General features: G+C 45.6%; 2 protein-coding genes across 2 annotated transcripts in view; both read left to right on the top strand.

Moving 5' to 3' along the window:
• LOC129105255 (membrane-associated guanylate kinase, WW and PDZ domain-containing protein 1-like) overlaps window positions 1-12,335 on the top strand; it is a 131,115-nt gene extending 118,780 nt beyond the window's left edge. Inside the window, 10 exon segments of the mRNA XM_054616164.1 lie at window positions 499-588; window positions 591-661; window positions 664-720; window positions 777-870; window positions 2,773-2,976; window positions 5,984-6,077; window positions 6,255-6,342; window positions 7,231-7,374; window positions 9,649-9,787; window positions 11,476-12,335. Coding sequence (XP_054472139.1) covers window positions 499-588; window positions 591-661; window positions 664-720; window positions 777-870; window positions 2,773-2,976; window positions 5,984-6,077; window positions 6,255-6,342; window positions 7,231-7,374; window positions 9,649-9,787; window positions 11,476-11,642 — 1,148 coding nt within the window. The 3' untranslated portion in view covers window positions 11,643-12,335.
• Window positions 12,336-12,500: 165 nt separating this feature from the next.
• On the top strand, window positions 12,501-13,620 carry LOC129105251 (serine/arginine repetitive matrix protein 5-like). Its single transcript, XM_054616159.1, has one exon. It carries the CDS (start codon window positions 12,628-12,630, stop codon window positions 13,522-13,524), a length of 897 nt encoding a protein of 298 aa, XP_054472134.1. The 5' UTR covers window positions 12,501-12,627; the 3' UTR covers window positions 13,525-13,620.
• The last annotated feature ends 3,314 nt before the right edge of the window (window positions 13,621-16,934 follow it).

Raw genomic sequence — 16,934 nt, 5'->3', positions numbered from 1 at the left:
GGGCAGGAAATGAAATGTGGAATGAAATGTCCAGATACTACAGCCGGGCCGCGTCTTCAGTTCATCTTTTGTTCAAAACAGATCAGAGGAGCGATTGTCGGCAGGGCTCTTTTTCCCTTAAGATGTCCTTTATCATATCAGCAAAAACTAGCCGTCTGTGTTTATGTACAATCTTTTTTCAGATTGTACAGATGATGTCACATTTTGCTGTGTTGTTATATCTCGCATTATTATGCACCGGTCTCTTTCTCTGCTTTTTCTGTCCTATTATCTCCTGAGTTTCTTATGTAACACCGTCTGGCCGCCTTCATTCTTTTCTCCATCTTCTTGTGTCATCTCCTGAATCAGTCTTGTCTCACCTCCCCGTCCACAATTTGTTCCCTTTTTTATTCCTTCCATAAACCTTTCTCCTCTCTCGTTCTCCACATCATTTCCTCTCACACCCCTTCACTGCATAATCTGCATCTCTCTCACCTTATCCTCCTCTGTCGTGTCTAGTTAAAGCAGAGGGAGATGTTCCTCCATCGCCGGCGTCCTCCCACCACAGCAGCAACCAGGCGCCCAGCCTGACGGAGGAGATGGGGAAGCGCACCCCCAGGGCAGCCAGAACTCCCTCAACACCGTGAGCTCCGGCAGCGGCTCCACCTCCGGCATCGGCAGCGGGGAGGGGGCGGAGGGGCGGGTGGCAGCGGGAACGCCGTGGTCGCCTCGGCAGTCGCCGCCACCACCTCCTCCCAGCCCCCAACATCATCTCCAACGCCCCCTCCGCCCTGCAGCCCTATGACGTGGAGATCCGCCGCGGCGAGAACGAGGGGTTCGGTTTTGTCATCGTCTCTTCGGTGTCGCGGCCCGAAGCTGGCACCACCTTCGGTAAGAGATGTCACACTTTTTCTCTTTGGAGCGTCACAAACACAGTAGTTGATTGTACATGCAAATATTTCAGAAATCAGTACCACTTAGTAAAACATGAAACACACTCCTCTTTACTTGGGCCTTTTATCTATCTTCTTTATGGGCTGCCTTTGTATCATCCATAAAAACCACTGAACACTAAACCGCCTGACAAACCAGCAGCAGTTCTGGCTATTTACAGTCCCACCAGATCAATACCAACTCTCCTCAAAGAATCGGTTCTTCTTTTTCATTTTTCGTCTGAGCCTGTCAAGCCAAGACACTGAAACCCTTTCTGCGCCTGCTGCTGCTGCTGCTACACTCACACAAGGCTTTTTTATAATTGATCACAAGCGAAGTGGGACTTACATAAGGCATTTGTATTATTCAGCTGAACTTAAATGAGTTCTGCCGAGCAGGTCGCCACTAAAAGCCTAATGACAAGTTAATGAGAATGAGTGCTGCATGAAGGATAGATAAGGGAAACAATCGGTGTGAATGATATTAATTCATCACAGCGTAGATAAGAGAGATGCACTGACTCAAAACCACATTGTCTACATTTTTTTAGGTCATTTAGCACCACTTAGCTTATACAGGATTCATTGTATTGTTAACAAACTCGGATGTTACCGTATTTACTGTTTGATCTCACACATTACAACATGTGAAGCTGTTCAAATTGACTCTACTTTGCTTTTTACAAACTAGTAGTCTCTTTTCTATGCAGTGCACTCTTTGCCCTGCCATGGCTGTCTGCCTACACCACTATGGCATTCCACTTCTCTCTGTGCTCTTATCTCTGTCAGTGTGGGTGGACTGAGAAGGCATGAAAATGCTCAACTTTTCCAGGTTGGCTTACAAAGTGGCAAAGCTCCCTTTTTTTCCGCAGGCCAGAGTGGAAACGCATGAGCCTGCAGATAAGCTTTATTTGACTTGACCTGTTGTTTAAAACCTAATGGAAACCAATTGGCTACATGAAACCAGTCCACGCACACATGGTATTTGGAGAAGCACTTTTGAAGTTGTTCAGAAATGCTGCAGCACCTCTCTCCCATCATCTGCTTTCCGTTCAATAGTTTGCAGCTACATGCAGCGAAAAAGACAGGTAAAAGGTCAGGGTTGGACAGGTTTGTAGTGGAGTAAAAGAGAGGAAAGCGGCTGAAGGGAGGGATGAATTAAAATGAAGAAGAAGATTGGTGGAAGGAGGGAGTGAGTGCTCGCTCCTTTTCTCTGCAGTGACTGATGTCAGACTGCAGACAGAGAGAGAGAGTAAGGAAGAGAAACAGAGAGACCTCAGGCTAGTTGGTGAGATGTCAGCGCTGATGTATGTTCGTCGTCTCCAACTTTTTTGCGAGTGCAGGTGTTTGGGATGCAGACGACACAACACAGTTCTTTCATTATAACCTTACCGCTGCAAGGAAAACTCATGCAAATACAATAATGACATTTGGTGCTGAAGCAGCGCTACGTATTATGAGACAGAGAGGTTGGAGGAGGACAAAACCTTTGGAAAAATAGATCTTTTTTTGTGATTCATTTGAAAAAACTAATTCTCAGGAGATACTACAGTATGACAGATGCTCTTATTTCTTTGCAGAGCACACATTTGCCCCTCTTTGCCAACGCTTGCATTTTCCGCTGTCGTTTCTCTGTTCAGCTTCTCTGTGACTGCGGCTTGGCTGGCTGATGGCTGTCTATGAATTAACCCTTGACCTTCTGATCCTCTTCTGATCCTCTCTTTCTACTCCTTTTCCCCCCTTTCCCATTCCTTTCCCTTCTCTCTCCAAACGCAATCCAACAACACCCCAAACACACACGCACGCACACACATACCTACGCACTGAATCGCGCATCACAACGTGTCAATGGTGACCATAGCTGGCAATGCATGTGTGGCCATGCCCCACAAAATAGGGCGCATCATCGAGGGCAGCCCGGCGGACCGCTGCGGGAAGCTGAAGGTCGGCGACCGCATCCTGGCTGTGAACGGGTGCTCCATCACCAACAAGTCCCACTCTGACATCGTCAACCTCATCAAGGAGGCCGGGAACACCGTCACGCTACGCATCATACCCGGAGACGGTGAGTAGAGAGTGACAGTTAAGGATTTAGTATAGATAGTTTGATATAATAACCAGTAACCAGCGTGTGTGTTTGTGTGTGTGTCATCATGGCAAAACATGGTCCTGGAGACACCGATTATAGCGGGAACTACTGCAGAAGTTTTTAATACTTTGTCAGTTGTTAATATTTCCTCACAACTGAGCGAGATGTAGTCATTTAAAAGGCTCTATTGCCTTGATAAACTGTTGCGATAATGGGTATCCTGCCAACTCACAGTCCTAAAAGGGGACCTTCAGAGTCCTTGCAACAGCGTGGGATATTTTTAACCAGCACATTCTGACAATACCCCATTCAGTCTGTTGCCTTCAGCAAAAATATTCATATTTAGAAGATCTTGTTGTTGAAGGTTGTCCAAGCAGGAGTGCAGATTTTTGCAAGTGGCTTTGCTCAGTGGCAGTCAAATAATACAGGACAAGTCATCACTTCTCTGAGTGGTTATTATGTATACCTGAAGTGTTATATATAAAGCTTGCAGTTTTTTCACTTGCTTTCAAAGGGAATGCAACACCCCAGTGGTGTTGACAGAACTGCTACTTTTAAAATGACGTGTGTGTGTGTGTGTGTGTGTGTGTGTGTGTGTGTGTGTGTGTGTGTGTGTGTGTGTGTGTGTGTGTGTGTGTGTGTGTGTGTGTGTGTGTGTGTGTGTGTGTGTGTGTGTGTGTGTGTGTGTGTGTGTGTGAGAGAGATAGAGAGAGAGAGCGCAGAATTTCCTCTGTATATGTTTGATCTGTATGACTCTAAGGAAAAAGTTTGTGCACACTTTATGTTGTGCTGTTCAGCTGAGAGCTCTCTCTGCTTCGTGCTGACGGATCACTCTGGCATGCTTCACAAATGCTGTTTAATTAAGTGTATGTGTGTGTGTGTGTGTGTGTGTGCGAGGAAGGCGATACTCCCTGTCAACGCACTCACTGGTAGAAATTGGAGCTTTTTTGTCCGCCGCTCGTTGCTTTCCGGCTCACTTCTTATGGATGAAGAGAGGTTTTTTTGGGGGGTTTTCGTGGAGCGCTTGATGAGAACAGTAAGCCAAAATTGCTCTGCCAAGAAGACGCAGGGAGCGAGCGAGAAAAGGCGTCGGAGAGAAATAACTGGATATGCCTTATCGAAAAAGTTCTGGTTTGTGTTTATGTGCATGTGTCAAACAAACAGATGCTGTCTGACACGGAGACAGAGACGGGGGAAGATTGTGGATCGTGTTTCTAAGTTGTGTGCCTTTGTTCACTCATGACTGAGTGCGCCTATTTTTTGTGTGGATCAATCCCGTCTAAACTTTCTGACATGAATAAATACCATCGCTAGAGGTCGTTCCAAGGTGAAGTCAGGTTCGGCTCCTTTCCACTGAGCTTACCTCTCCACTGTGGGGGAACACAGATGGAGTTTTGTTGCGACTGACGCTCACAACTGCAGTGACAAAGAAAACAGGAACTCTTCCTGCTGTTGCACAGTAATGCATGCACAAACAGCTAATGCTTTCATCAAAGCTCATGTCTCTGCAGCATAGAGCATTGCTTCGTATTGTGTACTAGAAGGGAGACAGGCCTGAGGTGATATGATGTGCCTGTTTTTTCTTTTTCTTTTTTTCTTTTAGCAATCTCATTGTGATTGTACCTGCTCTTATTTGTAACTCTTGTCCATTCAGGGCAGGAGGGCACATTGCCAGGGCCATAGACCAATTACAGAAACAGCTGAGTGCTTTTTCTTTGCGGCGTAAATGATTCTAAGCGAGCAAGGAGAAAAGAGGCAGTGGGCCGCTTGCGGAACGGAAAGACAGGGAGTAAACGGAGCTTATTCGATTAATTTCCAGGCAGACAACAGTGGGAGGAGAGATGAATGGAGAGAGGCAGCAGAATGGAAGGAGTGCAAATGAGCAGATGGAGGGGCGAATAAGGTTTACAGGGACAAATTTCAGGCGGTGAAAGTGAAAAATGAGCAACAGAAAACGTGTGAGATTGTTAGTGAGTTTGCTGTTGATTTATAGAAGTCACCTGTTTAAATTTTATTAAGTCTTAAAGTCATAAATCATTAAGGGCGTGGCGGCTTTGAGAGACAGGTGGGTGCCGTATCAGGTCTCTGGTAGCCCGCCTCAGCTCCACCGAAGATCCACCTCAGTTTGACAGTTCCTCAGTTGGAGCCACCCACTCTGAAAAACCTATGTGTGAAGTCATGGAGACTACGTGCATGTTTTTATACAGGCTACGGTACTCCAAGATCTAAAAGGTCCGAAATGACGCTAGCCCCACCCACGATGCAGCTTGACTGGTTGACTTTGAACCTTTTGGGCAACGGGCATATCGAACAGTTAAGCCAACAGGCTCTAAGGGGACTGGTGGAGGTGGAGGAGATGAAAAGATTAGAGGGGAACTGACCGTGAGAAGAATAGTTATTAGGAGACTTAGAAGAGAGTGGAGAGCTGTAATCAAATAAAGGCTGCTTGTAAATAGCCAAGAAAGATTTGGTTGATGGGAGAAGATTGGTTTCTTTATGCAGCAAGAGTGATGTAATGACAGTGGGCTTTGGTCATTAGAGCCCAGCGTGATGCAGGGATTGAACCAGTCTTAAGATAAAAGACTGAATAAACAGGAGCTTTAATCTTCCAAGAGGCTGCATGTTTCCTGTTTGAAAACTCAGACACAGGAGGAGTTTCAGTCCTCAGTTAGATGAACACCTTTTGGAAAATAAATGCAATTTTACAAGCACAAAGCTTGGAGGCTGGTAGAGTTGGTGGTGGTCTCCATAGGTCAGCAAATGTTTGTAGCTGACAGCTGCTGAATTATTATTTTTATATTGAAATTATGGCGTATATAAGGCGCTGTATGGAGAAAAAGCAAATGTCAGTAAGATATCCTCATTGAAGCAGGCAGGTTTTTGTATGTACCCACGAGGAGGAAAGGTTTTTGGGCCAAAAATAAAAATGTCTTACACTTGTTGACGTGAAAAGCACTAACTGATCATCTCTCGTCCTCTTCAGAGTCATCAAACGCGTCTTTGTTGACCAATGCAGAGAAGATCGCCACTATAACCACCACTCACACAGCTCAGCAACAGGCTGCACCTGAGGCCAGGTAAGGGGCACGCTGGGAAATTGAGTGTTTTGAGCAAGCAAGTAAAGTTATTGTAAAAAAAAAAAAGTCAGTAGAAAGTGTCAATAATATGCAGATTAAATGAATTAGTAACTGCCTGAAACACATTTAATCCCCGATTTCTATTTGGTACTGACTGCTTTATCTTTTCTGCCTCAGGAACAACACCAAACCAAAACAGGAATCGTATGAATTCAAAGCACCCCCGGGCCCTCCTCCTCAACCCCCGACACAAGTCTCAGCTCAGGTAAGGAAGGACGCTCCAGCCAAACTTCATCCAGACATCCGTGCATTTCATGTCTCCATCAAACACCCGGTGATCTGCGCTCCATTCCGACAACTCCCCACCCACATTTGTCTTTTCATACATCCATTCATCTGTTTCTAGCACACATTCCTCCTCCCGTCCCTTCATGCATCAACCGATATATATACTGTAGCCACCCACCTTCCCAAGGACAATCAGAGTGCATTGTTATTTATTTATATTTCCTTTTTCGTCTACCTGCCGGCGTTATCAGACTTTCTGCATTAAGGAAAGCCTGTTTGCTTTCAAAGTAACCCCTCAGTCCACCGTGTTCGCTGCTGAATTAATCTGGCGGTGTGGAGATGGCTCGCTCAGATAGCATTAATCCTGCAGCAGAGGAGATTAGGAGAGCGTGAAGACGAGGAGCTGCTGTGGCTGTCTGCCTGTCCTTGTGGTGCCCGGCCCCTCGCTCTCTCTCTCCCTCCCTCCTATTATATCTGTGCCCTCTCTCTTTGTCCACCCAGAGCCCAAAGCATCAATAATTCAGCATCCTTACACCACCTGAACATATGCATGTACACACAAACACACATACACGCACCGCCTGGCACACCTTTTAGATATGTGTGACTTTCCTGAAGGTGGCATTTGTCCCATGCTCTCGAAATAGGACCCCACTTCAAAGGACACTCACACACACACACTTCAAATCTGAATCACAAACCTTGATGCTAATGTTTCTTTCTCCCTCCCTCTCTTTCCGTGTGTGTGTGTGTGTGTGTGTGTGTGTGTGTGTGTGTGTGTGTGTGTGTGTGTGTGTGTGTGTGTGTGTGTGTGTGTGTGTGTGTGTGTGCGTGTGTGTGTGTGTGTGTGGTCTGTCTCCATCAGGATGCTGAGTTCTACTCAGTGGACCTGGAGCGAGACAACAAAGGCTTTGGCTTCAGCCTGCGGGGAGGCAGAGAATACAACATGGACCTGTACGTGCTGAGGCTAGCTGAGGACGGAGCAGCTGTCCGCAACGGAAAGATGAGGGTACGGACAATGTGATCAGCAGTCACACACCAAAACATCATCTAATGTTTCCAAATTTAAAGGCCTTGTTAGGTCTCATAGAAGATGCCACAGACTGTGCTAAGTGGCACATTTAGTTTATTTGTCATAGGAAGACTCTGAAACAGTTGTTTAAAGTCCCCTGTGCCTCTCGAGGAGTTTTCAAATTTTTGAGAAAAATAACCCTGATGATTATATTGGCTCAGGGTTGATGAAGACAAATGAATGACAGAAAAGTCTGCTTGACAAACCAGAGCGTTGCCATTTGAAAGTCTAATGAAAGAAGCTGTTGAGTTCAGTCGTGGGAGTTGAACAGGTTTGATATTAAGCATTTTTCTCGAGCTTGACCCAGTCAGGATATCTCAACTTCCGCCGCATTGATTTTTCTTTTTGAATATGTCTCTTGCAGGTGCAATACAAATAGACTACTCAATATTGTGTTGAATTCTGAAATATTTTACATTTTTCCATGTCGTCTTGTGTCCTTTGAAAATGAGACCTTCTTCCTTTGGTTAAAGGTTATATGCAGTATAAAATGTATACTTTAAGTGGAAAACAATAGTAACTTTATAGCAATATTAAGCTGCATTCTTTGATCAACCCAAAAAATGCCCTGGGTACCATTGTCCATTTGGACTGTTTTGGCTTATTATGGCACATAAATGGACAGTTCCCTCAACGGTTTTGTTTGATTTTACTTTATTTTTGCAGCCTCAATGTCCAGTTATGTAGTTTTTCTCTAGAGCTGAACAATTTGGGAAACACATATCTAAATTATGTTATTTAGACTGATATTGCATTTGCAATAGGATTTGCAATATTATATTAGTATTAGTATTTTTTTCCTTATTCTCATTTTCATTGATAAACATGGTGTAATAGTTGATGGGTTACAGTATCAAACATTTTCTCACGTTTGTAGAATTCATAGAGAGACATTTGAATGTCTCCAAAAACGTCCTTCTGTCCAGCTTTGTAACAGTGCATTTTTTCAGATAATCCAGTGGGTTTTTAAAAGGTTTATTTAACTCAAGAAGTCTGAGAATTTTCTCACCACATAAAGGAACATTTAATCCTTCGGTTTGTCTGGAAAAAAATCACCAAAGCTGGGGATATGGGGTTTGGACAGTTCTGCACATTTTTTTTCTGCCTCATAGACTTTACAGCCACCAAAATAATATTATCCATCAAAATAATTGCTGGTGCATAATGTACCCCCCAATTACTGCCAGCTACGCTTCACTGAGTAGAAACACACGGCCCCCTCCAGGCTTCAGCACACAACAGGTTCATTGTGTGACTGCAATATCAAAACACAAGGCAAACGTTGCCAGAGTCATGGAGCTTACCTGCATACAGAATATGTGAATTTGAATTGATTCATGTTTCTCTATTAGCTCATGAAGTGGCATTCGTACATGCTAGAGAAGCTGTCATGAAAATGCAATATTTAACCTTCACTTTAATTAACTGCGTAGGTCAGCAGCCCTTCCCCTGGGCTGCTTGATTGAATACACAATGAGGTGTTAATTGATTAAATTGATGTGTTTGCATGTGATATAGGACACATGTAGAGAGCCTGTTGACATATACTGTTTGCATGATAGCTACAAGGGAGTTTTTGATACATGTTAATATGCCACACTGAGGAAGTGTGTGGGTGTGCATGTATTAGCACATTACATACATTTGTGCTTGTGCACCTTATTAGCAGAGATATTATTAGAAGCAGCTCTGCGAGGGGGGAGAGAGGTGTCAGAGAGAGATCCATATTCTGCCAGAGGGGAATTCCCTCGGCACAGGCAGCACTGTCAGATAACTTGAGGCGTGGAGGCAAAGAACCGGGAAGCAAAAAAGTGTTTCTTCTGGCTCCTGTTTCCCTCCCTCTCTCCCCCTCTCTCCCCCTCGTTCTCCTCTCTCAACGTCACAGTTGCTGCTTTTTCGATGCAGTTTGCCCTCTCTGGAAACTGTTGATTTAGAAAACATTTTTTGGATTCAATATGTAACTTCTCCTCATTCTGTCCTCCCTTTCCTTCCCTTCTGTCTCTTTGAACCTTCCTGCCTGTCATCCCCCCCCACACTGTCACTTGTTGTTTTGTTTTTTCTGCCTTGCTCGTCTCTCCTTCACCCCTCTGATTTACTTCCTCTCCCATCCATCCTTACCCTTCACTTTGTTGCTACCCCCTGCCTCCCACCTTTCGCTTCCTCCCCCTCTCTTCCTTCCCTTCCCGGTTCCCTCTTCCTTTTTCTCCGCAGGTCGGCGATGAAATCCTGGAGATCAACGGCGAGAGCACCAAGGGCATGAAGCACGCGCGAGCCATCGAGCTCATCAAGAGCGGAGGCCGCCGCGCCCATCTGGTGCTCAAGAGGGGTGACGGCTCTGTGCCTGAATATGGTGGGTCAATCTACGAAAACATTCCCTTCTCCCCCATCTTCACGCCCTGAGCGAGGGGACACCCAGCGGACGGTGGTGGGTTTCGAAAGGGGAAAGAACTATATTACCCTCCCAGGACCCTTCACCCATCCCTGGGACCAAACCCACCAGGGAGGGGGAAAGGGGGTTTGTTGGTCTTGGGTCTCTTTCTGGTGGAGGTCACTGCTGGGCTTTGGGATTTTTTTTTTTTTGGGGTGGGGGGTGGGGGAACAGGGGTTGAGGTTGCTCCTCTGGATGCTGTTGCCCCCCCCACCCCTCCTTCCTGCTGTCACCTGCTCTCAGTTACCATGTCATCCCGCTGTCACTTTTCACCTTCTGGCCACTGAGCAAAAGCACTCTGCTGGGACTTTACAGAAAGGTGGTGGGTCTGATTTCAGTGGTGCATGAAAGCAGAAAGGTTTGAATGAACACAGTGAGTGAAAAATCAGTGTTTCTTGTGAGTTAAGAGGTATTGATCCTTTGCATCCCATGATACAATGGGACATCTCGCAGCTTTGGTAAGGACGTGACACAAACGTATTTATGATATTTATTGAAGGTGAATGTAAGCTACTGAACTCTTAAGGGTTTTAAGTGAGAACTGTATTGAAAAGAAAAAGGCAATCTGATGCTTTTTTGTATTGTTGCTATTTTAAAGAAGGAAAAATCTCACAATACTGTGCTTGACATTACTCACTAATCCATGGATTTTTTTTTTTGCACCCACACTGTTAATGTCATTGAAAAGCTGTGATGATAGGAACGCCACCCATCTCCATAAAAAAAAAAACGAAAAAGAGTCGCTCCAGTTATATAGACGTTTTTGTACAGTGATGAAAAGAATAGAGGCATTTTTACAAGTATTTTTGTTCCGTGTACAGAGCCATGATCAAAGCCACATATTAATGGATAAAAGTCTATTGCTGCATGAACTTGTCAAAAGTGTATATTGGATTTTTTTTTTTTCTTCTATTGTCTATTTTCCATAATATTTATGGAACCTTTCTTTTTTTTTTTTTTTTTCTATCGTACTGACCAGTTTTGATTGATAGCCACGAGTCATCTTTAATGTTTTTCTTTTTTGTTACTTTTGTTTTTCAGTGGAGTCTTGAAAAGTTCGTCAATGTCATTTTTTTTGTTGCGCTAAGAATGTGCTGTCTTAACCTGCACCAGTATGACATCATGTGAAATTGTATATTTTTGATCATTGTTTGTACTTTTTAGTTGGCACAACTTTTGACAGTCTTGCCAGTATTTCTTTTGATTTCTGTCTGCTATGTGAAACTGCTTCATACGCTGTTGTTGTGGGTGTCAGTCTCACTGTCTTTATCTTTTTTGGTTCTGGGTTTCTGCTGCTTCTTTGTCCACATGTTTAGGTGTGTGTGTGGGTGGGTTAATGTGTCAGAGTGTGTGTGTGTGTGTGTGTGTGCGCTGGGTTCCAGGACTTTTTCTCTGTAACTGATGTGTTCCACTGAAGGGTTTGGGCAATTTCCTGGACTGTCTCTTTACTCTGAATGACTCAATGATCAAATAAACACATTTTTTTCATTGAAAAAATCAACACAATAATTCTCCTTTTCTTCCTTCAAGTTGGTTCCGAGCGATCTAAACCCTGTGCTCTTCTCTTTTTGTTTCCTCCCGTATTGCTCTGGGCTCTTGTCTTCCTTCAGGGATGGTCGTTCCCCATCTCACTGCATGTATGAGAAATGACAAGATGGGGGAGGCCTCTGTCCTCCAAAATCAGACCACGGTTTGTAACTGTCCTCCCATGTCGTCTGGCTCTCCCTCCCACTTCCTGTCTTTCTTTTCTCTCGGTCTCGCTCTTTCGCCATCCTGATCTCTGTGTGGTGTGGCCTCAACTCACATACGCCCATGCTCTACTCCATACGTACAAATCCATCCACCCAAAATACATTGCCAGTGCTGCCGCTGCCGTAGCCGCTGTTATGGATACTTTATGCAAATGTCAGTTGCATTTAACCTTTGGATGACACGTTCAAGGGTGAAATGCAGCCTGTAAATGTGTTCATGCTATTCACCCTACTTTAAACCATCAAAGAACGTCCTCTTTGTAATTGCTAGGATCCGTTGTAGTTGTATTCCTGCAGTTAAACGTAGACCTGAAGAGATATTTACGAGTAGAAATGGGTAGACTGACACTTAAGTTTAACCATAAATATCCGATAAACAAAGCATTGTGTTTGCTGCATACGTAGATGATTTAGTGAGACTAACGACAAATTTATTTAAGGGTATTACAGGCAAAATTGATGTAGAATTAAGCTGATCTTTAAATTCTTCTTGTTTTAGTAAAATTCCAGCTAAAGTGCAGACACTGCTACTGCAGTACAGCGATCTCGTCTTGAGCATTTTATTTGCTTTAATCATTTACAAAGTGTCTAAGGCATCATGGCAGCGCATGAAAGAGCATGGCTTATCAGTTCAATCAAGCAGCATGATCAACATGCAGCACATTGACAGTGACTGTAACCGGCCTCCGTCCCAGCCGCCCGACCAGCCACGTCCCATTCTGCTTCAGAGAGGTGACCCCAGCTGGACCTGGGAGCAGGTTTGTTATGGGTCACAAGTCTCTTCGAGCACTGTCTGCCTCTCTGTCACTGCCTTTTATTCTCATGTGTACAGTACACTAATGTTTTTTTTGTTTTTTTACCATTGGCTGTTGCTGTGCCATCTAACAACTAGCCATCTTTGCTGGCATTAACATCAGAATGGCTTCCATTGGAAAAATGTTCTCAGCTTCATGTCTGAGTGATTCGGCATGGTTGGTGTGAAAGCAGATAGCTCTCAAGAGTCTGGATTGCATGTTTGATCCCCGTGCCCTCGTCTGTATGTCACATTGTGTTACAGACGGCAGCCCCAACGACAGCGGCGCAGCAGACCCAGCCTCAGGGTTACAAAACGCTGCGGAAGTGAGCACCCTGCCCCCAACCAACGCGCCATCGGAGTCAAGCTACCCACCAGAACCCCAAAAACCATCCCGGAGCAGGAAGGAGCCGACTGGCTCCGGCACCGGCAAGCACCACCATTCCAACCACCGCCACCGCTCCCCCAACAAGAAAACCAGCAAGGGAAAACACAAGGGGAAGAAGTCCACGGAGAAGACCTCGAACAAGCTGTTAAAGAAGAAGGACGACAAGGGACGCGAAGGCCACCGCCACCATTCCAGCGGGAAACACCGTAGCCGCCACCGCTCACCTGCCAAGGTGCACAGCCGGTCGCGCAGTGCAGAGAACACCCTGGATAGCCGTCATGGCGGACACCGACACGGCCGCTCCCCCGACAGACGCCGCGGTCAACACTCCCCCACTCGTCAACACTCCCCCACTCGTCAACGCCAACGCTCTCCTTACCGCTCGCCTCCCCGCCACAGGTCCCCCAACCGCTCTCGGCAACACTCCCCCACCAGACGCCAAGGCCATTCCGCAGACCCCTACCGCCGCTACGCCTCCCCAGAGAGACAGGGCCGCAGCAACGAGAAGCCCAATGGGTACAGGGCCGCAGTGAAGGAGCGGCCCAGGACCCCTGACCTCAGCTTCACTCTCGAGGACAGCGTCCTCCGCGGGCCCCCGGCCCTGGACCGCCTGAACAGGGAGGCCACGCTACCGCTGCTGCCCAGGGACGAGCGCCCGTACGGGGAGGACAGTCTGCTGAGGAGAGCCGCCTCCATGGAGAGAACCTACGGGGGGACAGCCTGCTGAGGGACGTGGCATCCCGCGGCCAGAGAAACGCCTTCAGAGACGCCACCTTGCCCAGAGTGCGAACCCCAGACTCGGATTCGGCCTTCCAGAAGTACAGTTCGCTGCTGAGGGGGCGCTCACCTGAGAGGACGGAGAGGGACGGGCGCTACGCCAGCCGAGATGCTTCTCCCGTGCCGCAGTACCGAGCCCGCAGCCTGGGACGAGACGCTTCTCCCGAGCCGCAGTCCCGAGCCCGCAGCCTGGGACGAGACATCTCCCCGATCAGGGGCTCCATAAGGGACGACTCCGAGGACGAAGAGGACGACGACCAATTTGTCGCGGCCAAGGTGAGGGAGTACTACAGCGCGCTCAAGACCAACAGCAGTCGTTCCTCCGCTCTGCCCGAGCCCAAGAAGACCTACAAGGACAACCCCAAAGACCTGAGCATCTGAATGGACGGCTGCCAGCCAATCAAAACCACCACCCACAAACACCTCAAGTACTCACTCACATTGCCACTTGGTTCTTCAGATATGCACCCAATTATAAACACACACATAAATACACATACACTATACAACACACACACATCAACGCACACACACTTTACGTAACAATGTTAAGTTACTAACAATTCCAAAATTACTTTTGAAACTGTTTTTTTTTTGTTCTTTTTTTATGGTATGTTTTTCCCCCTTTTTTCTTTGTTTTTGGTTAAGCATTCTACATTTACAGTAACTCAGACTTTTCCAGAAAATGTAAAACCATAAAAAACAATGATGTGCCTAACAGTTCCATTAACGAGCAACATTTTTGGGGGATTTGATATGTGACGGGCGTTTTGTGCCGCACTGTCAGATGATGAAATGTATGTACTTTTCCACGAGGATCCCATGGAAGTACCGTGCACCTGGATCATGTAACCGGTGCCCACAATGATGCTGTGCATGTCTTTACCGGTTTCAATGTCTCTCTCTCTCTCTCTCTCTCTCTCTCTCTCTCTCTCTCTCTCTCTCTCTCTCTCTCTCTCTTACTCTCTTTCCTGCCTTTATTCTCTCTCCGTCTCTCTCACTCTCTCTCATGCTCTTCACTTCTCTCTCTCTCTCTCTCTTTCTCTCTTTCCCCCCAGTGCCACTGTTTTTTAGACATTTGACCAGACTATAGCACAAGCCTGCATTTGTTTGTATATTTTTGACAGTTTGCAGTATGTGTACATTCAGAGGTGATCATTTTAAATGAAGGGAAAATTAAAAGTTAAACTATGATGATGATGATGATGATGATGATGATGTTAAAAATAAAATAATATATTCAACGAATGAATAAATTTGTGATTTATTTTGCTTCAAAGCCAATAAAACCATTTTCATTTAAGTCGTTAAAGGCTTCCGACAGGGGGAACATCAAACATGGGAGTGTGAGTGTCATAGCAAGGCAGATATTGGTTGGCATGGGGTAGAAACTGTATCCTAAGAGTCTGTATTACTGAGCTCTCATCATTTGGGCAAACAAAAGAGGCTGACATTGTTATTTCAGGCCTCCCAAAACTGTGTGCGTGTGTGTGGAAATAAAGTCTTTGAAGAAAAGTAAAGCACGGAGCTCCGATCCTTTCACAATATCAAAGCCTGGTTAGACCAGTCTTGAAAAATGTTCCTCCTCTCACTGCTTAACTTTGATTTGTGTCTTTTCTGTGCCCTATTTCTCCTGTTGTCCTCAACACTCCTTCCCCCTCTTCCTGTATCCGCTCTCTTTGCTGGAAGATTTTTTTCATTTGGTAGAGAACAGACAGCAGAGAGGCTGCATCCCTATTTCAGGAAGATGACAGCGGACGATGCTGGGGAGGGCTGTGGGTGTCTTTTTTTTTTTTTTTTTCTTCCAGACGCAACAATGGGGGAGAAAAGAGAAAAACAACAGAGAACTGAGTGTGAACGCCAGCAGGGATTTACTGCTGCAGAGAAATGAGTCTGTGTATGCCAGTGCTTAATGCTGAGACACAGATATAGAGGAAGCACAGTATGTGTTTACAACTGCTCAATTCAGTCCATTTAAATGGTCAAGCTGGCATGTCTGACTACTAATACCTGTTAAGGTCATATTTACCTTCCTTCACTCCTTCAATGCACAAATATCTGCTTTAACATGCAGAGAACTGTGAACAATTCCTGAGCTTTCATCATACAAAGTTTCTTCCAGTTTCTACAACACATGCCAAGGTACTTAATACCATATGTTCAAAAGTATGCATTCAAGATTACCCCATGGACACAATCTGTGCAGCTCATAAGAGGAAATGAGAAGCAGAGATGAAGCATCACGATCAAACGGTAACATAGCAGAGCCTTTTTTTTTTTGGCCCAGTTTCTCTGCGATTCAACAGGGCCTCAATGCATTTCACTCCTTTTGATGCAATGATCTGAAAGTTGTTTTTACACAACTTCATTTATGGATCTGGCTTCACGCCTTCCAGCAGGACACGTGCATTGCAACTCATTTTGATAATTGACTACAAAAGGCATGTTGCACAGAAGGGGTCTTAAATAAATGCATATAATTATATATTTCATACAATTAGGTCAATTATTTAACTGTGCAAGAGTGGGGTCTTATTCAGGACATACTGCCATCCACAAGGAGACCTAAAGGAGATGTTTGTACCCTGCAAACGCGTCTCCTTTTTCTCTGCTCTCTCACAGTGAAGGGGACGCAGCTCTTAAATAATGGATGTAATCCACTTTCCAGCGGCGAAACTCTCTCCTCCCCTCTCTTTAAATCTCTCGCTCCATCTTTATCAGGACATACTCCTCTCCTTCTCATCATCAAATGCAGGAGCAGAGCTCTGTGTTTTATTGCTTGTGCGACCCCAGAAAATGATTAACAGGCATGTCTGGTGACAATCCATCATGTCAGTGCCAGGCAGCAGGAGGAGGCAGAGACGGTAATGAAAAGTCCAATAACAACATGCCTACAGCCCAAGCCTCCGTTCTCCCATCAGCCCGGCTCCAGGTGCTCTCGCTGCGACCTTGGAGGCCCTCTGCTCCCCCGTTGCCATGGAAACACCGACGCAAGGGGTTCTCTCCTCGAACTGACTGGAGCAGGCGAGAGTTGTTGATGTGTAAACAAGGCTGAGGAAGAAAAAGTAAATGAAAAGAAAATAAGAGTGCAGGGTTATTTTTGGTCTGTGTGCTCGGGATTTCGAGAGGCATTCACTCAAGAGTTTCTACATTTTTGAAGTTACTTCTCTCTCATGAAGCTCAGCATCCTGTTTAACAAGCCTGTTGTGGTTCCCTAATGCTGTCATGTTATGGACATCCACGGCGTTGTGATGTAGTAGCTGTTCTTTGTCCTAATACTGTATCTGTCTCATGCTCGGCTGTGCATGGAAATCGGCCTTCTCAGGGATTGAGGTGTTGTGGATGCTCAAAAGGGCATTT

The sequence above is a fragment of the Anoplopoma fimbria genome, chromosome 17 (assembly GCF_027596085.1).
Source record: "Anoplopoma fimbria isolate UVic2021 breed Golden Eagle Sablefish chromosome 17, Afim_UVic_2022, whole genome shotgun sequence".
Classification (NCBI taxonomy): Eukaryota; Metazoa; Chordata; class Actinopteri; order Perciformes; family Anoplopomatidae; genus Anoplopoma; species Anoplopoma fimbria.
Note: the sequence above shows the minus strand (reverse complement) of the source record. Positions and strands in the feature narration are given on the sequence as shown.